The sequence below is a fragment of the Anolis carolinensis genome, chromosome 2, assembly GCF_035594765.1.
Source record: "Anolis carolinensis isolate JA03-04 chromosome 2, rAnoCar3.1.pri, whole genome shotgun sequence".
NCBI lineage: Eukaryota > Metazoa > Chordata > Lepidosauria > Squamata > Dactyloidae > Anolis > Anolis carolinensis.
In genome coordinates, this window is record NC_085842.1 from 215890586 (window position 1) to 215915263 (window position 24678).

A 24678-nucleotide genomic window follows, 5' to 3' on the forward strand; every position below is an offset into this window, starting at 1 on the left:
TTATAGTCAACTCTGCAGAAGATGCTTCAGTGGCACTTCTTAAAAAGGAAAATCAGGCTATTTAGCCAACCCTGCAAATGCTAATTTGTTAGTAGTAAATGTTTGATATTTATAGCTATTTTATATACAGTAGAGTCTCACTTATCCAACACTCGCTTATCCAACATTCTGGATTATCCAATGCATTTTTATAGTCAATGTTTTCAATACATTGTGATATTTTGGTGCTAAATTCGTAAATACAGTAATTACTACATAGCATTACTGCGTACTGAACTACTTTTTCTGTCAAATTTGTTATATAACATGATGTTTTAGTGCTTAATTTGTAAAATCATAACATAATTTGACATTTAATAGGCTTTTCCTTAATCCCTCCTTATTATCCAACATATTCGCTTATCCAACGTTCTGCCGGCCTGTTTATGTTGGATAAGTGAGACTCTACTGTACCTGTATATCTAAGGGTTGCATAAAAAAGAGATCTTGAACTGAGGAAGCTAAAGAAGCCCTGATCTTGATGAGACCTTATTTATTAAACACTAGCTGTGCCCGGCCACGCGTTGCTGTGGCGAAGTCTGGTGGTATGGGAAATAAAGTATTGAGGAATTGGTGGTAATTAAGGTCAAGGGTAAAGGTTTTCCCCAGACATTAAGTCCAGTCGTGTCTGACTCTGGAGGTTGGTGCTCATCTCCATTTCTAAGCCGAAGAGCCGGCGTTGTCCATAGAATCCTCCAAGGTCATGTGGGATGACTACATGGAGCGGCGTTACCTTCCCGCCGGAGCAGTACCTATTGATGCACTCACATTTGCATGTTTTCGAACTTCTGGGTTGGCAGAAGCTGGGGCTAACAGTGGGGGCTCTCTCCGCTCCCCAATTCAAACCTGTGGCCTTTCGGTCCAGAAGTTCAGCAGCTCAGCGCTTTAACACGCTGCGCCATCAGGGGATATTATTTCCTAAAGGTTGTGAATATACAATATTTCTGATTGGTTTTTTTTGTTTGTTGGAGGCAAGTATGAATGCTGCAATTAGGAAAAATGATTAGGATGTAATGGCCTTGCAGCTTTAAAGCCTGGCTGTTTCCTCTGAGTGATTTTTTTGTTGGGAGGTGTTAGCTGGCCCTGATTGTTTCCTGTCTGGAATTCCCTTGTTTTCAGAGTGGTGTTGTTTGCGATATTTTATGTGCTTCTACTGTCTGTGGCCCTGAGAAAACAGGATTTGCCAGACTTTGATGATGGGAATACTTTGTTGGGAGGTGTTAGCTGGCCCTGATTGTTTCCTGTGTGGAATTCCCCTGTTTATTTACTGTCCTGGTTTTAGAGATTATATTGTTCTGCATTATTCTATCCCAGTAATTATTTCATATTAAAGAAGAATCTCACTTATCCAACATTCGCTTATACAATGTTCTGGATTATCCAACGCAGTAGTCTGCCTTTTCATAATCAATATTGTTGTAGTCAGTGTTTTAAATTCATTGTGATATTTTAGTGGTAAATTTGTAAATACAGTACAGTAGAGTCTCACTTATCCAACATAAACGGGCCGGCAGAACGTTGGATAAGCGAATATGTTGGATAATGAGGAATTAAGGATAACCCTATTAAACATCAAATTAAGTTATGATTTTACAAATTAAGCACCAAAACATCATGTTAGACAACAAATTTGTCAGAAAAAGTAGTTCGGTACACAGTAATGCTATATAGTAATTACTGTATTTATGAATTTAGCACCAAAATATCATGATATATTGAAAGCATTGACTACAAAAATGCGTTAGATAATCCAGAACGTTGGATAAGCGAGTGTTGGATAAGTGAGACTCTACTGTAAATACTACATAGCATTACTGCGCATGGAACTACTTTTTCTGTCAAATTTGTTGTATAATATGATGTTTTGGTGCTTAATTTGTATAACGATTACCTAATTTGATGTTTAATTGGCTTTTCCTGAATCCCTTCTTATTATCCAACATATTCACTTATCCTGCCGGCCTGTTTACGTTGGATAAGTGAGACTCTACTGTAAATACTACATAGCATTACTGCGCATGGAACTACTTTTTCTGTCAAATTTGTTGTATAATATGATGTTTTGGTGCTTAATTTGTATAACGATTACCTAATTTGATGTTTAATTGGCTTTTCCTGAATCCCTTCTTATTATCCAACATATTCACTTATCCTGCCGGCCTGTTTACGTTGGATAAGTGAGACTCTACTGTATATTGATAATCTTAAATTATCTGCTCAGAACTGGATTATATGAGGCCCCTTCTTCACAGCTGTATAAAATGCACACTGAAGTGGATTATATGGTAGTGTGGAGTCAAGATAATCCAGTGCAAAGCAGATAATATAAGATTATAAATGGGTTATATAGCTGTGTTGAAGGGTCTTGAGTCTACACTGCCATATAATCCAGTGCAAATTAGATAATCTGTGGAAGAAGTCTAAGTGAGGCCTAAATCTGCCTGTCCCCTAACTGAAACCTGGCTGTCCCTTGGTTGCTAGGCAACCAAGTGGGCAGAGATTAGCCCTCTAAACTGGCAGCAATTGGATAAAAAAAAATTATTGCTCTCCCTCTAATTAGGACTTTATTTTTCTTTTCTTTTTGTTGTATCAACCTTGAGGCGTGGATGATGGGTTGTGTTGTCAAATTTTGAGGTTGGGGGGCCTGTACTTTTGTTGTTTTGTGAATTGCCGTGATTCCATCACTCTTTTATATATATAGAAGGAGACTTTCACAAAAATAACCTATTTTTCTACGGGAAAATAAGAAGCAGCAAAGAAAGCATGGATGACATCATTCATTGGGCTGCGACACTCCCCTCTCTTTATGGTCAGCAATAATGTGGCCTTGCCAGGCAGGATCTTAGACAATCTCGCTTTATTGTTTGCGGGTTAAAGTACAATTCTTCTCTCCCCTCCTACTCTGATGCTATATAGTATTTTACCCTCCTGGGGATAAAAAGGCACATTTCTTACCTGCTAGTTTACACTTTGAGGCTTGGAATGGCAGTGAATAGAACTGCTTGTCAAGTTTGTACGCTCTAGTATTTTCAATGATTTCACTAAAACCATAGTCAACGTAGTATACCTAAAATAAAAAGAATACAGAGATAAGTTGCAATTAGCTCTTACCCAATGTTCGTAATACTGATGTTAAAATATAATTTCTTTTCATTTTATACACCTGGTATTATCAAGACAAGTTGGACATTGCTGAGATCACCTCAACCAACACAGGCTGGGAATGATATGACTTGCAGTCCAGCACAACTGGAAGTTACCAGGTTGTGGAAAGCTACTTAATCCATACTTTGCTACAACTAGCTGGTTTTTCAGGCTCAAACTTTGCTTTCTTCAATAATCAACCAGAGAGTAAAAAATAAGCAAACATGGTGGGTTTTAGTTTTGTATTTATGAGATCTTGAGCTGTCAGGACCCAGGCTGCAGAGCACCAATAACCATACACAGAGGCCAGAATCTATCTAATATCTTTATTGAGGAAATATATAAAGTTAATAAAAGCAAGTGTAGAAAATAGTTCAGAAGTAGACCTTTCAGGAAAGGTCAAAATTAGTCCAAGGAAACAATGTCCAATATGAAATATTAAGGTCCAAAGTTGTAATCCAATAACCGAAACACTCACTTTGCCAAGCAAAGTGAGGGGAGATGACAAGGTCCTTTAGTCCATGGAGCTTAATGCAAGGCTAGGAAGCAAACTAGATTCTTGGCAAACAAGGCTTGATTCAAGGCAACAAGAAGCGAGGAGCAAGAACAGGGTCCGTGGCGAAATCCGTGGCGAGGTACGGGGAACAAGGCAGGGCTAGAACGAGAACAAGGTCCTGGAAACTGGAGTAGCGTAGTCCACACACAATCTACTCCCGAAGCTGACGAATTGACTCCGCAAGGAATCCTTTGTGGCCAAGCATCTATATAGGATCTTGTTTTCCCGCCAAAGCACACTTCCTCTGGGAGTGTGATGACTTATGGGCCATGTAGTCCCGTTCCTAGTACTGTTGTAGCAGATGAAGAGGAAAACTTGGGTTTCCCACCGTTTCTGCCAGACTTGGAGCCCTTGCAGCTGCAGGATGTTTGCCCACAAGAAGTCAGACAAACAAGCCTTGAGGAGAAATCTCCCACATTTTCTCGCCGCCTTTATTATAATCAAGATAGACACGCGCGGGAGGCGACTCGCCGAAGCGCCCGGATAGCTGCCAGACAATTAGATGATTAAATCTACTTCCCTTGGGAAAGTTTAAGGAGTCCTGCATCTGGACAGTTAGGTTTCGGTTCTTGTTCCCCAGAGAAAGTCTGCTTTGGCGGGAAAACAAGATCCTATATAGATGCTTGCCCACAAAGGGTTCCTTGCGGAGTCAATTCGTCAGCTTCGGGAGTAGATTGTGTGTGGACTACGCTACTCCAGTTTCCAGGACCTTGTTCTCGTTCCAGCCCTGCCTTGTTCCCCGAACCTCGCCACGGATTTCCCACGGACCCAGTTCTTGCTCCTCGCTTCTTGTTGCCTTGAATCAAGCCTTGTTTGCCAAGAATCTAGTTTGCTTCCTAGCCTTGCATTAAGCTCCATGGACTAAAGGACCTTGTCAACTCCCCTCACTTTGCTTGGCAAAGTGAGTGTTTCGGTTATTGGATTACAACTTTGGACCTTAATATTTCATATTGGACATTGTTTTCTTGGACTAATTTTGACCTTTCCTGAAAGGTCTACTTCTGAACTATTTTCTACACTTGCTTTTATTAACTTTATATATTTCCTCAATAAAGATATTAGATAGATTCTGGCCTCTGTGTATGGTTATTGGTGCTCTGCAGCCTGGGTCCTGACAGGGGAACAAGAACCGAAACCTATACTGTCCAGATGCAGGACTCCTTAAACTTTCCCAAGGGAACAGACTTAATCATCTAATTGTCTGGCAGCTATCCGGGCGCTTCGGCGAGTCGCCTCCCACGCGTGTCTATCTTGATTATAATAAAGACGGCGAGAAAATGGGGGAGATTTCTCCTCAAGGCTTGTTTGTCTGACTTCTTGTGGGCAAACATCCTGCAGCTGCAAGGGCTCCAAATCTGGCAGAAACGGTGGGAAACCCAAGTTTTCCTCTTCATCTGTCACAACAGTGCTAGGAACGGGACTACATGGCCCATAAGTCATCACACTATCCCCCTCCTCACGGCCCCCCTCAAAAATGGGCTCTCTTCCCGAGGTGCGGGGCCGCGGCTTGGCAGGGTAGGCCTGATGGAAGCGGCGGGCTAAATCAGGAGCATGGACTGTGGAAGCGTCTTCCCAAGAGCGTTCTTCGGGGCCAAATCCCACCCAGTCAATGAGATACTGAAGGCGGTGGCGGTGGAAGCGAGAATCCAAAATGTCCTGAACCTCGAATTCCTCCTCCCCGTCCACCAAAACAGGAGTGGGGACCGGCCGGTCTGCATCGGGACGCACACCATCCGCCGGAAGGAGCAGGGAGCGATGAAACACTGGATGAATGCGCATAGAGCGCGGAAGTTGAAGTTTGAAAGTCACGGGGTTAAGTTGCGCCACCACTGGATAGGGACCAATGAAACGGGCATCTAGCTTCCGGCAGGGACGGTGGGAGGGCAAAAAGCGAGTGGACAAAAGAACCCGATCTCCTACCTTGATTTCGGGGCCCGGCTGGCGATGACTGTCAGCATGGCGTTTGTAGTCCTCCTTGGCTTGGTCCAGTTGCTGGAGCAATAGTTGTTGCACCGCTGTGAGTTCTTGTAGCCAGTCCTCCGCTGCGGGGACTTCTGAGGTTTCAAAGACAGGGGGAAAGAAACGTGGATGGTAGCCGTAGTTTGCAAAGAACGGGGTTTCCTTAGTTGAAGCCTGGACACCATTGTTGTAGGCAAACTCTGACAGAGATAACAGGGAAGCCCAATTGTCCTGCTGATAGTTTACATAACAGCGAAGGTATTGTTCCAAAGTGGCATTGGTGCGCTCAGTTTGCCCATCCGTTTGAGGATGGTGAGCTGAAGATAAACGAGAGTCTATGCCCAATAGTTTTTGTAGTGCCTTCCAGAAACGAGAGGTGAATTGAGATCCACGGTCTGTGACTAAACTCTTGGGCAATCCATGTAGTCTGAAAACATGCTGAAGGAATAAATCTGCAGTCTCTTTGGCCGTGGGGAGGCCTTCGCAGGGAATGAAATGGGCCAATTTGGTAAAAAGGTCCACCACCACTAGGATCGTGGTGAATCCAAGGGAAGGTGGTAGATCAGTGATAAAATCCGCAGAAATTATCTCCCATGGACGAGATGGAGTAGGAAGGGGATGCAGTAGCCCTGAGGGCTTTTCCCTTCTTGTCTTGGATCGCTGGCATACCGGGCAGGTATTAACATATTTTTCCACATCCTTGCGGATTTTAGGCCACCAAAAATCTCGTAGGATCAAATGCATGGTTTTAAATAGTCCAAAATGTCCTGTTGGCTTGCAGTCATGACACAGGCGAAGAGCCTTTTCTCTGCCTGGTCCTGGAGGGATGTAGACATGATTTCTGTAGCATACTAGTCCATCCTTAAGAGAGAAAGGGAAACGTAGTCCTTGGCGAATTTGATCTTGAGCCCAGGCGTCTGCTTGTTGACTGGCTCTAATTTCTTGAGCACAAAGGGGTCCTGGAGTAGAGGGAGTTGGTTCAATTGGAGTGGATTTGGTGTTTCCCACTGTGAGCGTGACAAAGTTCCCGGGCTGCAGCAATTGGGATTCAAAGGTCTCTCTGCGCCCTGCAGCATACTCTGGTTTCCGTGATAGAGCATCTGCTTGCTTGGTCTGAGCTGGGGTTACATAATGGATCTGGAAGTCAAAACGCTCAAAGAATAAAGCCCAGCGCTGCTGCCTCTGATTTAACTTGCGGGCAGTTCTTAGATGCTCTAAATTACGATGGTCAGTATGGACCTCAATGGGAAATTTGGCCCCTTCTAACCAATGTCTCCAATTTTCAAAGGCTGCTTTTATGGCCAAAAGTTCCTTCTCCCAAATAGTGTAATTTCTCTCTGGGGCTGTTAGTTGACGGGAGTAAAAGGCACAAGGATGAAGATGTTCTCCCACTGGTTGCAAGAGTACAGCCCCAATTGCCACATCGGAGGCGTCAGCCTGCACAACAAAAGGGGTTTTAGGATCAGGGTGCTGTAGAATTGGCTGGGACGTGAATAATTTCTTTAGTTGCTGGAACCCTTTCTCTACTTGCTCCGTCCAGCGGAAAGGCTGTTTTCCACGGATGCAGCTGGTGATTGGGTCAGACCAGCGGGCAAAAGTCTGGAATGAACTTGCGGTAGTAGTTCGCGAACCCCAAGAAACGTTGCACCTCTTTCTTGTTGGTTGGCGCCCGCCATTCCAATACTGCTGAAACCTTTGCCGGGTCCATGGACAGCCCTTGTGGCGAGACACGGTATCCCAGGAAATCAACCTCTTCAAGATCAAAGGCGCATTTTTCCAACTTGGCATATAGTCCATGATCCCGCAAACGTTGTAACACCATTCTGACGTGCTTCTCATGTTCTGATTGTGATCTAGAAAACACCAAAAAATCGTCCAAGTAGATGATCAGGAACCGATCTAGATAGTCCTGAAAGATATCGTTGACAAAGTGCTGGAACGTTGCGGGAGCTCCACATAAACCATAATTCATGACTAGGGACTCGAATAATCCGAATTTGGTCTGGAAGGCGGTTTTCCACTCGTCCCCCTCCCTGGTGCGAACTAGATTGTAAGCCCCCCGAAGATCCAGCTTGGTGTAAACCTTGGCCCCTCGAAGCCGGTCTAATAGGTCCGAGATTAAAGGCAGGGGATAGCGGTTCCGCTTCGTGATATTATTCAATGCTCTATAGTCCACAACCAAACGTAAGTCCCCTGACTTCTTTTTCACAAACATCACTGGGGAAGCGGCTGGAGATTGAGAGGGTCTGATGAATCCCTTGCGAAGATTTGACTCTATGAACTCCCTGAGAGCTTCTTGCTCTGGTTCAGTCAAGGAGTAGAGATGTCCTCGCGGGATCGGGGCCCCCTCCACCAAGTCAATGGCACAATCATAAGGCCTATGCGGGGGTAGTCTCTTGGCTTCTTTTTCACTGAAAACATCCCAAAAGTCTGAGTATTTCTTGGGCAAGGTGATGATGGATTCAGCGTCTGTGGCGTGACAGACCTTGGCTACAAGACAATGGTTTTGGCAATATTTAGAAGCAAACTGCAGTTCTCTGTTGGTCCATGAGATGCTAGGGTCGTGGAGTGTCAGCCATGGGATCCCCAAAATCACAGGGAAGTGAGGAACCTCGGTAACAAAGAAGGAAATCTCTTCCATATGTTCCCTTATCCACATTCTGGTGGGTTCAGACCATTGGCTTACTGGACCTGTCTTTAGGGGGCGGCCATCTATGGCTTGCACCACCCGGGCGTTCTTGAAATCGTGATATTGTAATCCCAGAGAGTCGGCATACTCTCTATCGATGAAATTGTTTGTTGCTCCTGAGTCTATCATGGCATGGATCATGACGGGTCCTTTTTTCGCTGACCACAAGGTGACCACTAGGAGAAATAGGACCCCGGTTGGCGGCTCTTGAGTGGGGTTTCTGACCGGGTTGGCGAGCCTCTCTACGCCCGGTCGCTGGCTTCCCCCGCCGGCTTTGCGCCAGCCGCCTCGGCCGTCTCCGTCTCCACGGAGGACGCCGCCGCCAAACGAGCGGCGGGCTTTCTTTTGGCTGGACACTCTCTGGCAAAGTGGCCCCCGTCTCCGCAGTACCAACAGAGGTTTAAACGTTGGCGGCGGGCCTTCTCGGCAACGTCTAATCTGGGACGCACATTGCCCAATTGCATCGGCACCTCCCCGCTTTCTCTGGGGTATGAGGCTGGTGGCGGGGGTCTCCACACTGGACGTGGCTGGATGCCGGCGGGAGCGGGAGGTTTTGCTCCAGCTCTCCCACTCTGGCCTCGGAGCCATTGTTTTCTGTTGGCAAGCATGACTTCGGCTCGTAAACATTGGTCAATAAGTCTTTCAAGAGAGTTTGGAGGATCCACCTTGGAGATTTCTTCCAACATCTCGATGTTGAGACCCTCCCGAAACTGTCCTCTGAGGGCTATGTCATTCCAACCGGTGTTTTGAGCCAGCACTCGGAACTCGGCTATGTACTGGGACAAGGGCCTGTCCCCTTGAGAAAGGCGCCGGAGTTTGTGGCCGGCCGCCTCTAAATTGTCCTCGATCCCCCAAGTCGCCTTAATGTGATTCAGGAAGTTTTGCGCGGAACTTAGGTGTGGGGAGGCTTCATCGAACAGCGCCGTGGCCCAATTGGCCGCTGGGCCGTCTAGGAGACTGAAAATCCACGCCACCTTGATGTCTTCTTGGGGAAACTCGGCCTGACGGGCTTCTAGGTATGCCTGGCATTGACGACGGAAAACATGAACCTTGGAAGCTTCTCCAGAAAACTTGGTTGGCAACGCCAGGGCAGGGAGACGGGTTCCGCGTTCCTTCAAACCCCATATTTCTCCCTCCTGCGTATGGAGCATATCTCGGATTCTGTCCACTTCATCCTTGGCGATGGTGTAGCTGAGAGGTTGGTCTCCCGTCCCGGTTCCAGTAGACATTCTGGCCTAGGTTAATTGGTGCTTAAGGTGGCGGAGTCAAACTGTCAGGACCCAGGCTGCAGAGCACCAATAACCATACACAGAGGCCAGAATCTATCTAATATCTTTATTGAGGAAATATATAAAGTTAATAAAAGCAAGTGTAGAAAATAGTTCAGAAGTAGACCTTTCAGGAAAGGTCAAAATTAGTCCAAGGAAACAATGTCCAATATGAAATATTAAGGTCCAAAGTTGTAATCCAATAACCGAAACACTCACTTTGCCAAGCAAAGTGAGGGGAGATGACAAGGTCCTTTAGTCCATGGAGCTTAATGCAAGGCTAGGAAGCAAACTAGATTCTTGGCAAACAAGGCTTGATTCAAGGCAACAAGAAGCGAGGAGCAAGAACAGGGTCCGTGGCGAAATCCGTGGCGAGGTACGGGGAACAAGGCAGGGCTGGAACGAGAACAAGGTCCTGGAAACTGGAGTAGCGTAGTCCACACACAATCTACTCCCGAAGCTGACGAATTGACTCCGCAAGGAATCCTTTGTGGCCAAGCATCTATATAGGATCTTGTTTTCCCGCCAAAGCACACTTCCTCTGGGGAACAAGAACCGAAACCTAACTGTCCAGATGCAGGACTCCTTAAACTTTCCCAAGGGAACAGACTTAATCATCTAATTGTCTGGCAGCTATCCGGGCGCTTCGGCGAGTCGCCTCCCGCGCGTGTCTATCTTGATTATAATAAAGACGGCGAGAAAATGGGGGAGATTTCTCCACAAGGCTTGTTTGTCTGACTTCTTGTGGGCAAACATCCTGCAGCTGCAAGGGCTCCAAATCTGGCAGAAACGGTGGGAAACCCAAGTTTTCCTCTTCATCTGTCACAACAGTGCTAGGAACGGGACTACATGGCCCATAAGTCATCACATGAGCCTTTATTTGTTCCAACTCAAGCACGGCCCTTCTGATTTCCATGACTAAATCCAATTTCCTCATCTTCAAATATATATATAGGTCACAATTCTCCATTTCATATAAGCAATTTTATCCTACCTTTCCACTTCCAAAAGGGAAAATAAATATAAAAACCAGTGGCAACTTCAAATGTTACCACCGTAAAATCAGATTAACAGAAACTTATTTCACTTGCCTTTATTCTACTGTCTTGTACTGAAACAACCTGTGCCCGCAGCCAAGCATCTTCTTCTGCTGGCACAGCAACAAGTTGATCAACTGCAGGTAACTTTATCTGTGAGGTGGAGGCATTTTGACTGTACCAATTTTTCATCTTGTCTTCCATTAACTCCTGAGCAGCAGAATAGTCTTTCCCCACATACCTATGCAATTTTGAGTGGAGACAGAATTAGTATAAATTAGCAGCAACAAAGCTGAGCAGGACAAAAGCATCAACATTCTCAAACCATTATCTAATCCATTACTACTGTATATGGGGAAAAGCAATAAGGATTAGTTTCAATATGAAATATATGTAGATGTAGGGGAGGCTGCAATCAGACACATTAAGACTGTGGAATATGATTATGAGTCACATGGCACAAAAGGCAGTTTTATATACACATTAATGAGTTAGTAAATGCCTTGGGTTTTGCTTAGGTCTAAGGGCCAATCTACACTGACCCAACAAACCACCTTACTGTGAAAATAGTTTTTCATTTTCTGCAAAACCTTAGAGAGCTTGGTCAGGCCCTTTGATGGCACTTGGCAATATAAAGTTCCATCTGAACAAACATTGGCTACTCGGACATTTGTATAGAGGGCATCTACCTATTAAAATAAAGAACATATTATGGTGTATAGTTCTGCAAATTAAGTATACTTGACTGATCATAATGATCAGGCATGGAGGCTGCTTCCTTGAAGCCCTGAAGCCCTGTACCCCTCACGCTAGTGCACCCTCTGGCGCTAGCTCTTAACTCAAAATGCCATTTGTATGTCAGTGAAACCTAGGCTGAGTGACAGCTCTTAACTCAAAACACTCTTAAGTTGGGATGCTCTTAAGTTGAGGCTTCACTGTACACTTCTTTCATTTTGGATATCCATGTGATAAACCTACAAGCCTAAGGCAGCATACCAAAAGTTTTTGCTGCCTAAAGAGTAGCATGAGACAACCCTCATCTTCCAGCAGGAAATCTTGGCTCTCATCACACAACAAATCCAAACTGCACATCATTCTGTGGATTGTACAGCAATGTTTCATTAAAAGAAGTACTTCAGCATCTATTTTTTTTCTAAATTATGTATGATTACATTTGAGTATACCGGAGAGGATGGTGTTGGGGGGCAATTTCAAAAATGAAAAAGCCTTTCTAAAAAGTGAAGCAGAATCAGCAGTTCGGAAACGCCGAGTTCCAGCAGTGGAGCGACTGAGCTTCAGCAATATAGAAGCAGAGTCAAGAATTTCAAACTTTAAAAGGCTTTATTCAAAGAACTACATAACTAAATAAGAATGCAGGGCCTATCAATCTAACTCACAGCAGACATATTGACTCTCCATGCTTACAAGAGAAGAACCAAATGGACGATTCAGGAGCTTGCCATGTGCTCAGAAAACAGAGGTGTCAGTTTAATAAGCAAGGTGATAGGATGAGAGAAAGAAAGATAGGCAGACAAAGAGGTCAATGAGGAAGGGCTTTTTCCAGCCAGCTAACTCTTCTAAGTTCTTGATGAGGACTACAAACTTGTGCAGGATGTAGTTAAGTTCCAACCGATGGTCTGGCATCACACCATGGTGTGGAGGATCATAATAATACAGAATGAATTGTTTTAATTAAGACAACATGAAGAGAGGATTAAACACTGTGCACAAGGGCAAAATGCTTGCTAAGTGTTTTAAACCAGAAGTCAGAATCACATGGCCCTCTAAAAATTGTTAGCGTGCAAATCCCAGTAGCTTGAGCAAACAATATCAATATTGAGTATGCTGAGATTTAAGCCCAATGACATATAGAAGGCTGCATGATCCCCACTCTTGTTCTAAACCATGATTTGGAGGTTCTCCTGAATGTGACCTTTACCTGTTGGATAAAAGACATATTCCCCCCTCTCTCAGTAGTGTCTAAAGTAAAAATACAGACTAATCTAACAGAAATTTGATTTCATGTCTTCATTGGCTTTTTAAAGTCACTGAATGCAAAACTTCACTGTGCACTAATTCAAATACAACTGCTGCGATGTAACTGTGAAATGTGAGAGGGTTGGTGGCCACCTTTTAAAACAAAAATGGGATACTCCAATTATCCTGATAATTTATAATCCTTAATAGTTACAATATATGTTAACCAAACGTGTATACTTGAGATCATGTAAATACCTCATCGCATAATAGTTGCCAACAAATAATAGTTGCACCCACAATTTTTGGTGGCAAAATTGGTATTTTAGTCTTCCCTCATAAAATAGTTGCAGAGCCATTTGGGCTGATTTCCCTTTCCTTCCTTCTCTGAAGGCAAGGCAGTTTAAAAATCCTGAAATGGAAGTCTCTGGAACTCAGATCTTTCATTCTTCCTCTAAAGAGTTACATTTCAGATTTTGTATGCTGCCTTTCCTTTGGAGGAAGGAGGGAAGAAAGGATGGGAGGGTCTTCCTTTATCCTTTCTCCCAGGCAAGGCAGTTTTAAAAAGCAAACAAGCAGAAACGGAGCTGCTTGTCTGAAGCTGGACCATCCCTCCTCCTCCTCCTGCCATAAAGGCAGTTAATCGGTTTTTGTAAAAAAACAGAAACCAGAGAGTCAAAGGCAGATTTTTTTAAATCGAATAATAGTAACCCCCCTTTTTTGGTTAAAAAAAGGATAAAAGTGTGATTATTATATGATGAATATGGTACTTAATTACCTTGCTGGATATATTGGATCAAGATCTATGACAATCAAAATGGGAAGCTGGGGTTAAGTTCAGCAGGAAGTAACATATGTGCTTCTAATCAGAATTCCAAATTTTACAGAAAGATTACAACACTGTGGTGTGATTTTACCTGATAACAACTTCATCTGTAGAGTTCAATTCCACGACCAACACAGAAGGTGATGTTTCTTCTGGGATGATTAAAGGAGGCACAGTTATATTCTCGAAATACTCTTCCTGGGGTTCCTGAACCACCTCCTTGGGCTGCTGCTCAACTGGTCTCCGTAAATTTTCAGGTATTTTGCCAGTAACATTAAGATTTTCATCAACCTGCTTTTTTGACTTTGCATAGAGGATGGCCTTTTGGGGATCTCCAGATATGTAATCTACTGTACATATATCTGAGAGTGAGTCCAGATTGTTCAGGAGATCTTGAGGCAATGTAGCTTTGTATGTATCTTCATATATCTTAGGGAGAGCTTTGGCCCAAAGACCACTGGAATATTTTATCAAAATGGTGGCAATCTGTTGTTTGAAGTCTCCATGGAGTACAATTGCTTTGGTCTCTTCAGTCTGCTTTAACAATGGTGGTTGAGGCCTTCTTTCTTGGCTGGAGTCACCCTTTCCTGTATGAGCTGTTTTTCCAACAGGGTAAAGAAGCAAATCCTTGTGGCCGCCAGAACATATCTTTTCTGCCTTTGAAAGAAAAAGGAAATGTTATTTTAAAAAGCCAAATAACCTAACCAAAGCATTTTAGGCAATCTGAAGCTGGTTTCTAGGAGCATCTGTACCCACTTCATACAGTTCTAACAATAGCTACAGCTGTCCACTTTTCCATAACAAAGGGTTAGAAGGCACAATCATCAAGTTTGCAGATGACACTGAACTGGGAGGGATAGCTAACACTCCAGAAGAAAGGAGCAGAATTCAAAACAATCTTAACAGACTAACAAAATGAGGTTCAACAGGGACAAATGGAAGATACTTCACTTCAGCAGAAAAAATGGAATGCAAAGATACAGAATGGGGAACGCCTGGCTCGACAGCAGTACGTGTGAAAAAGACCTTGGAGTCCTCGTGGATAACAAGTTAAACATGAGCCAACAATGTGATGTGGCTGCTAAAAAAGCCAATGGGATTTCGGCCTGAATCAATAGGAGTATAGTGTCTAGATTCAGGGAAGTCATGCTACCCCTCTATTCTGCCTTGGTCAGACCACACCTGGAATACTGTGTCCTATTCTGGGCACCGCAATTGAAGGTAGATGTTGACAAGATGGAAAGTGTCCAGAGGAGGGTTACTAAAAGGATCAACGGTCTGGAGAACAAGCCCTATGAGGAGCGGCTTAAAGAGCTGGACATGTTTAGCTTGCAGAAGAGAAGGCTGAGAGGAGACATGAGGGCCATGTACAAATATGTGAGGGGAGGAGGGAGCGAGCTTGTTTTCTGCTGCTCTGGAGACTAGGATGCGAAACAATGGCTTTAAACTACAGGAAAGGGAGGAGGGAGCGAGCTTGTTTTCTGCTGCTCTGGAGACTAGGATGCGAAACAATGGCTTTAAACTACAGGAAAGGAGATTCCACCTGAACATTAGGAAGAATTTCCTCACTGTGCAAGCTGTTTGGCAGTGGAACTCTCTCCCCCGGACTGTGGTAATTGGATTTTGAAAAATCTGGCTTGTTGTGGAAACAAGAATTGGTGATACAGCTTCCCTATGATAACTCTTTCAGGAGTGAATTTCCCTTCCTAGGGGTAGATTTCTCCCATTTCCTCTTCTTTCAGACCCGTTTGTAAATCAGGTTTTTGTAAGTCAGAGACTGCCTGTATGTTCTAAACCAAAAATTAGGTTTTTAGAGATAATGTTTTACAATCATGGAGTTGGAAAAGGCAACAAAGGCTAATCAGTTCAACTGTCTGTATGACTCATCTTTAACCACGGTTCTTCATCTTTAACCTTAACATGTTTGTACTAAATTCTAATTATAGTGGTACATCAGATTTTATAAGGTATTTATTATAATGTAATAAAATTAAATGCAGCTGAAGCATGATTTCAAAAACACACTTAAGACTTTTAAAAAGAATTTTAATCACTCAGATTCATTTGATACTTACCACACAAATATGAGGCCAGAATTCCAACTGTTGCAGGAAAGATGCATTCAAGTCTTCCTTGTATGTTTCTCTGTACAATTGTGGTACCTTTGATAGTAATAATCCATTACTGAAATTATTTATGATCTCTTTAATTCTTTTTTGAATTTCATTTATGCTAGCGTACGAAGGACAAGGAGGGCCTGGAAGGGTTGACTGTCTTTTCTCTTTCACATTGTCTGAAAAATTAAGCACACATTCTTAAAGACAGCATTTATCATTTCTAAAATAAAGACTGTTATATTCCAAAAGTGGGAAACATTTTGCAAGTAACCTTTCCTTGCACTGGCGCTGATGGCAGAGGTGCTGGAACCTTCAAACCCAGAAAATCCAGCCTGCTTTTGAACATTTTTAAAGTATTAATACAAAAATATTCAGAGAACAAAAAGAGAGGACTATTTTGTGTCTTATCAAGGTAAAGAATTAAAATTACACATTATATGAGGGTGAGTAATTGCACCAAGCCTCAAGGGCCAATTTTCCAGGGATTGCATGGATAATTTAAAAAACAAAACAAAAAAAGGAAGTACATAGAAGATCTCTTTTGTCTTTGAGAATGGGAGTGTATACGTATTTTTAATGTTAAACAGTGCAATTTGTTAAAAAGGTTAATTTTATTTTGGGAGGTTTCCTGGAAATGCCAATCATCCCTTTCTTGACTGTAAAAGGAGCAATCTGGAGAGGTTAAGGGATGCAAAAACAATGTTGGAGGGACACATTTTGCTCACCTTAATTTTAGATGCCAACCTGACTGTAAGAGTTCTGCACACTTTTCACTTTCCCCACGGAACTGGCTCATCTTTCTCTTTGCTGCAAATGTCCGTTTCACCCAGGCAAATAGTTATGCAAGGGGAACAGAAGCCCAGACACACAGAAAAAGGAGGAACCAGATTTACTGGGTAAATCATGTTTTTTGCATAATTCCTTCTTTTTTTCTGTTTGTCATGTGTTTCTGTTACCCTTAGCATTTTCCTAACTTTACCCAAGTGAAAGAGATGCTCATGCGCACAGGAAGAGAAAAAGGAGCTGGGGTTCACAGGATATGTCAAGTGATGTATGAAGCAGCTCCTCCTCCTCTTCCCCTTTAACCACAATGAATAGCCACCACTCCACAGGAAAGGCAGCAGGACACATTATTTCTCTCCAGAGGTAAACACAGCTTTTTCCATTTTCATGGAGCAGGTGCGCTGGTAACCCCCTCCCTGCCCTGTAAAAGTAGAGTCACACACACACACATTGTGTAACAAAATTCGAAAAAACCATGTTCCTGGTTTGAAAGTGTTATTTCCTGTTTAATTGTGCGGCACCTGAGGAGCCTGGGTGGCGAAGTGCGTTAAAGCACTGAGCTGGAGACCGAAAGGTCCCAGGTTCAAACCCCGGGAGCGGCGTGAGCGGCCACTGTTAGCTCTAGCTCCTGCCAACCTAGCAGTTGGAAAACATGCCAATGTGAGTAGATCAATAGGTACCGCTCTGACGGGAAGGTAACGGTGCTCCATGCAGTCATGCCGGCCACATGACCTTGGAGGTGTCTATGGACCCAGTTCTTCGGCTTTGAAATGGAGATGACCACCAACCCCCAGAGTTAGACATGACTGGACTTAACGTCAGGGGAAACCTTTACCTTTGTGCGGCACCTACTTTGAAAGTAGCTGTTGCACTCCAGAAACTTTGTTTTAGTGGCTGCCACAGACTATGTTGAATTGTTGAGATATAGTCACTGAAAAACTATAGCAAAAGTGTGCAGGATGTCCTGCAAAAATCCAAGGTTTTGCAGTTCAATAAACTTTTTTCATGTTGTTATAATAGAACCAATTAGGAAATGACATTTCTAACCCAGGAACAAAAATCGTGTTACATAGGCCCCCCCTTCCACACAGCTGAATAAAATCTCACATTTTCTGCTTTGAACTGGAATATATAGCAGTGTGGACTCAGATATCCCAGTTCAAAGCAGATATTGTGGGATTTTCAGCCTTGATATTCTGGGTTACAGTGTTCCCTCACTTATGGCAGAAATTATGGATCACCAACAATAAGTGAATATTCGTGAAGTAGGGGCACTAAATTTATTTCAATATTTACACATTATATTAGTAGTAAGGTGGCTTTTCTCCCCTTTGCAAGCCTTCTTCCTGTGCTTCTCCTTGGTGCCCTCCTCTCCTGCGCCTACCAGTTTCCCTTTCGCGCATGCGCCTCCCCTTCGTTGGCATCCAGAAAGGCCTGGCTGGACGCCGAGGGAAGGGTGCATGTGCAAAAGGGACACTGGCAGGCGCCACCACTTAGAAAAAAACTGTGGAAACAGCGAGGGAGCGAAAAGTGAATCACAAAGTAGTTTGGGAACACTGATATGGCTGTGGGGAAGGGCCCATAGTGAATGAGTGAGTCCATATCTGGATCTCTATTGGGTCCATTTCAAAACTGGTTTACTGGATGTTTAACTGAAAATAAAAAATAGAGAATTTTCGTAACTGCCACTACTATGACTTCTCAGAAGAAGAGGCACACACAGCTCCATCACGCATATGTCCAGAAGGAAATAAAAAGTGCACCCATCCATCCCAACTACTACTGCCCTGGCCTTGGAGGAAGAGAAGAAGAGGCAGTAATTGCTGGATTTAATCCCCTTTCATTACCTTTCATCTGTATTCTGTCTTACTTAGATTGTAAGCTTGAGGGAACTGTCAAATTATCAACTGCATGTAATTCTGCTACAATATTAATGGTGAAAATGAATTCACAACAGGGTAGCAAAAGATACAACAGACAAGCCATTCATTTGTGGATCAGTAACATACCATTCAAGTCCACAGGCAAGTTTCGTGACAGATGAACTTGAAGCTCTTTCTGAAATCTTGGTGTAAGCACTAATTTTCTCTCAGGCCTGAAAAACAGCAAATCACAACACACTATCATTGGATTTCTGTATCTAAATATCACAAGCTAACAGGCAGAAGGAAAGACGGATGTCCTCTCTACACCTAGATCTTCTACCTGTATTGATCATGTTAATGAGCAGCCATCTCATTACACAAGAAAGAACTGTGTTTTTAGTTTGTAAACTTTGTTGTACTGGGCTTGGTCCCACTTGTAAGCTACCCCGAGTTCCTTTGGGGAGATGGTGGCAGGATAAAAATAAAGTTGTTGTTACTATTACTACGACTATTATTATTGGCTGTGTCCCTCCAAATGTCAACCCAGGTAGATGCGACAGTCAGGTGGGCTTACTACCAGATTCGGCTGATATGCCAGCTGCGTTTCTTCCTAGAATTGGAGGAGCTAAAGATAGTAATGCACTCACTAGTAACCTCAAGGTTGGACCTCTGAAATGTGCTGTACACTGTACCTCTGCACCAAATTTGGAAATTCAAATTAGTTGAAAACATGACAGCCAGATTGGTTACAGGTACATGCAGGAATGAACATATTAGGTCTATACTAAAATCACTCCACAAGTTGCCAATTAGTTTCTTGGCAAAGCACAAAGTCTGAAGATGTCAGTCACAGATGCAGGCAAAACATCAGGAGAAAATGCTGCTAGAACACAGCCATACAGCCCAGAAACCACACAACACTCGTACGAAGTGTTGGTTCTGACCTTTAAAGCCCCACTTGTTTTGGGTCCAGATTACCTACAGAATAATCTTCTCCCATATAATCAACCTAATACCCTTAGTTCCTCTGGTAGAGATTTACTTCAATGAGCCAGAACCTGAGGAGCAATAGTTGCACAGAGAACCTTTCCATCAGATGCAACAAGACTATGGAATGAAGAACTGGAAGAGCTCAAACAGCTAAATAAGATGTTGGAATTTAAAATACAATTAAAAAACCTCTCTTTGATAAGCCTACCCAGTCAATTTTAAACTATAAATTTTAAGTTTACATCTTATTTGTAGTAATCTTTATTCTATGTAATATCTGTATTTTATGGTCCTTTTTATCTATGTATTTTTAATTTGTTGTAACCTCCCTTCGAGCCATAAAGAGGGGTGGGTATTAAAATCATCATCATCATTTCTCTACATAATTTTCCTCAAGTTTGTACTTTTAGGTTCAGTTTTCTTGCAACAGATTCATAGCAGAAATAGTGGTTCTATCGCCCACTCATTCCTTAGTTAAGCACACACTCATGTTTCTCCCCATAAAACCAGCAAGATCAAATTCTGGGATCTGGCCAACATTCTTTAATTTGGTGGATTCTATCTCATTTCAAAATTTGTGCAAAATGACAATGCACAAATGTTTGTGCACTATATCTATACAAGCAACTTTCCCTTTAAACAAAATGGAAATCACCACCAGATGGCCCTATTTTAGATAAATTACTGATATATTACAGGTGGATGATCCTTTATTCACAATGCTGGAGAACACAAATATTATGGATTTCAGACTTTTTTCAGATTCTGGAGTACATGAGATATTTTAGAGATGGGACACAAGTCCAAACATGAAATTCATTTCTGCTTCGTATAATTTATCACATTGTATACAATTAGCCTGAATGTAATTTTAATACTTTTTGTACATGAAACAAAATTTGTGTACTCAGAGAGCAAAGGTACCACTGCCTGAGCCAACCATGCGTAAACTTTTGGAGTTTAATGAATTTTACAAATTCTGGATAAGCATGAGCAAACTGTATTCTCCTATGACCAACCAAAACATGTAACTGAACAGTGCAAAGCTTGGAAGTGATTTCAGAAGATGACACTCTCAGGCTCCATCTACACTGTCATACAATCCAGTTTTGAAATCCAGATTATCTGCTTTGAACTGGATTATATGGCAGTGTAGACCAGGGGTCCCTCAAACTTTTAAAACAAAGGGCCAGTCCACAATCCTTCAGACGGTTGAGGGGCCGAATTATCATTTGGAAAAAAAAACAAAAACAAATTCCTATGCACACTGCACATATCTTATTTGTAATGCAAAACAACAATAACAATGAAAGAACAATACAATATTTAAAAATGAAAACAATTTTAACCAACATAAACCTGTCAGGCTTTCAATAGGAAATGTGGGTCTGATTCTGGCAAATGAGATAGTCAGTTAATTACGATTGTTGTTGTTGTTGTGTGTCTTCAAGTCATTTCAGACTCTGGGTGAGCCTAAGTCTAAAATTATTTATTTATTCATTTACTACATTTATATCCCACCCTTCTCACCCAGAAGGGAACTCAGAGCAGCTGTATGTACATACAATATATTATATTATTAGCATAGCACAATATTAGCATTATATATTACTATATTGAACTATACCACTATACTGTATTATACCGTGCTTCCCCGAAAATAAGACAGTGTCTTATATTAATTTTTGCTCCCAAAGATGCTCTAGGTCTTATTTTCAGGGGATGTCTTATTTTTCCATGAAGAAGAATTCACGTTTAATATTGAACAAAAAAAAATGAACATTTATTATATACTATACAGTAGTTGTCATCACAAACCAGCGTAACCAGACAAACTGTGAATCCTATCAATAATTTCTTATTACTACCATTATTTCCATGTACAACAATCTATGGTACGTACATTTACCAATCCTGCATGCTCTGGTGTTCTGTTCAGCGGACATGTTTCCAAACAAAAACTTTGCTAGGTCTTACTTTTGGGGGAGGCCTTATATTTAGTAATTCAGCAAAACCTCTACTAGGTCTTATTTTCTGGGGATGTCTTATTTTAGGGGGAAACAGGGTATGTAATATATAACATATAATTAACTTTATTATATAGTATTATTATTAGTATTATATGATTAAAACTAATATAAAATATATTAAAACTAATATAAAATATAATGAGGCCGAGGGCCAGGTATATGATCTTGGAGAGCCGCATCCGGCCCCCGGGCCTTAGTTTGGGGACCTCTGGTGCAGACTCATATAATTCAGTTAAATACAATCTGGATTCAGAAACTGGATTATATAGCAATATAGATCCAGCCTCAGGCTTGATGGCACTCAAGAAGCCACTGGGGAAGAGCAGAGGATAACTACGAGTAGCACTGTGGCTAAGCGGAAGTCAGCTTGCCAGCAGTTAACTGCAACAAAGTTGTGTATACATTAATGTTTTTGTATTGTGTGTTGGATTTTTCCCCCCACTGATTTTCCACATACAGTACATACTAACAAAGTTTTTTTTTTGGGGGGGGATGCTTTATCATTCCTCATCTATGGAATAATATCCTTTTGCATAACACGCAAAGTTTGCCAATGTACTCATTCTTCTAAGCATTCTATGAAGAGCTCTTTGAGCACCAGGTTCTTCTGGGGTACACAAAAGTATCATTTTAAGGGCAATTTTTAATGTTGATATTTTTTCTGTGCTTTGTTGTTGGGTAGGGCTAGTGAGGGCATTGGTGTATCATTCTCTTATTCATTTTGTTGTTGTGTGTTTTCAAGTTATTTGGGACTTATGGCAACCCTAAGGCAAAACTATCACAGGGTTTTCTCGACCGGATTTCTTCGAAAGGGGGTTGGTTGCTTTTGCTCTCCTCTGAGGTTGAGAAAGTATGCTTTACCTAACGTCATGCAATGGCTTATATTGAGAAGCACAGTATAGTGCTCAAACTCCCACAAAATATAAGTTCTCGCCTGTTAATACTATAGAGTTTTTTTAGAGTCTCTTATTGTTCATAGAAGGGTTTGTACTACCAGTCAGTAGATTGTAGTTGTCAGATTTATATATATTTAAAGTATGAGGAAAAGCATGTATTGTACTCACTGCAACTTAAATCATGACAGTTAAAAATGGATGACCACTACAACTTGGAAGTGTAATTTCCCCAATTATTTCTGAAAATATGTTTTCAAATTCTGGACTCTCCAAAGAAGAAACCCCAAAGCCATAAAATCTGCTTCCAATCACAGTCTGAGTACAAGATGAGATTAAATATATTTATTGGCAGTACATTTTACTGACTATAATAGGTCTTTCTACTGATTTGAACTTTTAATTAGATTAGGTGCTATTTGGGTATCAAATTATACATAGGATTGTCCAAATGGAGAAAGAACAGCTGGCTCATCCCTTCCATTTTTAAATATGAAAATGATCAGTTATATGAGTAGGGCCAAAGACGTGTTGTCAAAGGCTTTCATGGCCGGGATCACAGGGTTGTTGTATGTTTTCTGGGCTGTATGGCCATGTTCCAGAATATGGCCATACAGCCTAGAAAACATACAAGGCCAAAGACCTTTATTTTAGGGTTGGTTGATTTTACTGTGGTATTGTTTTATGTATTGATGATGTGAATTCTGTTTTCCTTTGATATTGATGTATCTGTATTTACTACACAATATATATTGTTACATCACGAGTGCTTTGTAAGCTGCCCCGAGTCCCTTCTGGTAGATGATGGCGGAGTAGAAATAAAGTATTATTATTACTATTATAGACAGATCGTAGTGGTTACCAGATTCTATATTTTCGAAAAAGCTTGATCAACTTCCATTATCTTATTCATCTTGACCATGATATTCAAACAGCAATGAATAAAGTATAATCTAGTTATAATATCATGAGTTCACTAGCAAGCTAGCTTCCCTCCACCTGGTCCCTTTTTCCAATCCTACTCAAACATTCAGCATGATGAAATTATAGAGAAACAAAAATACTCTCAATGTGCCCATCTCGGAACTAAGGGACTGGGCCTCTGTACGATCTAACTAAGGTTTAAAATTATAGCAGTGACCACACATGCAACCCTCCTATTCCTCCTCCACGTAATAACATTCACAATGAATCCTGGAGGTTTATCTTCTATGAAACAAGCCTAACTCTACATTACCCTAAGCAGTAGATTTCTAATATTTAAAAGGCATTTCCCAAGATGATGCTAATATTGTCTTGTTTGTAAATGCGGCTTTCCGTCACAGCTTGCTTGGTAAATATGTTTTTGAGGTCTTAGCTACACAATGGGGGGATTACAAGGCAATCTGTACTAGTCTGATAATGTCCTTGCTGGTCTATCATTGTGCCTGGACTTATCCTGCAACATAATTTGATGATCCAGAACAGTAGCAAACAATACAGGGAGAAGTGATGGTGCAGCAACTAAGCTTGCCAAGTTGGATTTTAGTCAAAGGCTAATGGGAGGAGGGGGGAGGCTGGGGATCTAGCATAATACTAGATCAGCAGAATATAAGCATCAAATTCATTCACTTTCATTTTCCGTTTTACAGTAAAATACAGAGATGTTACAAAATTTGATGTGCCAACACAATTTTGGCCAATTTTAAAGACATGTTATTGCCAATATTAGAACTCTGTTTATGATCCGCTTTGTAAAGATGTTTTACAGGCTCTTTCACTGATACACAATCATCTAAAACATTGGACGTCTGAACACAGCATGAGAAAAATTAGCAAAGCTATGTATGATCTGCTATGGCTAGCAAAATTACCAACATAGCTAAGCATTTTCTGCAGTGAACACAAGTGATGTGATTGCAATACTGAATATAAAAGGATAGATATTCTGCTGTCTTTCCAACTATGCAGGGGTCATCCATGGGTGGGGCCTTCACTCAAACAGCTTTGTCCAGTCTAGGCATTTTTGACTCAATCTGTACAGGAGCAGAACCTATTTGAGTCATCGGGACGAAAAAGAGCTCTGTTTTTTAATTGTTATTTCTCCTCCATTATAATATTAGGGGATGCTAGCAATGGAAATGGAAAAAAGTAATTAATAAAGTTAAGTGATGCAAAGCTCATCGACAGTTGCTAAATGTTTGAAAGAGGCTGACAGACTTAAAATTTTAAAATGTTCAGTCCCATCAAGCTAGTTAGTCCCTCACCTCCAGCAATACTGCAATTTAGGGAACATCACAAGTGCTTATTCTACGTCCAACATAAACTTCCTTATAAATCAAACATACTACTTAGAAGTTATTACTTTTAAAGAGAAAATCAGGAAATAAATTATTAATACAGTGTAATTAAAAGCAAAACTTTGATGATCTTGTGTTGTTTCTTATACAGATTACACCTATTTATTTCTGAGTGACAACTACTTGGTGCAAGTTCCTTATAAATAAGCGTGTACATCAGAAGGCT

General features: G+C 41.7%; 2 protein-coding genes across 7 annotated transcripts in view; one reads left to right on the forward strand and one right to left on the reverse strand.

Annotated features, from left to right (window-relative positions):
• The window catches only part of tstd2 (thiosulfate sulfurtransferase like domain containing 2), a 225189-nt gene that overhangs the window by 127966 nt on the left and 72545 nt on the right, over positions 1–24678 (forward strand). The window lies entirely within an intron of this gene.
• Positions 1–24678, reverse strand: part of tdrd7 (tudor domain containing 7) — a 79893-nt gene that overhangs the window by 14247 nt on the left and 40968 nt on the right. For all 6 annotated transcript variants that reach the window (XM_008119412.3, XM_008119413.3, XM_008119411.3 and 3 more), the window contains 5 exons: positions 18405–18490; positions 15571–15788; positions 13587–14152; positions 10747–10933; positions 2995–3106 (listed from right to left, as the gene is read on the reverse strand). In XM_008119412.3, coding sequence (XP_008117619.2) covers positions 2995–3106; positions 10747–10933; positions 13587–14152; positions 15571–15788; positions 18405–18490 — 1169 coding nt within the window. The remainder of the gene's footprint in view (positions 1–2994; positions 3107–10746; positions 10934–13586; positions 14153–15570; positions 15789–18404; positions 18491–24678) is intronic.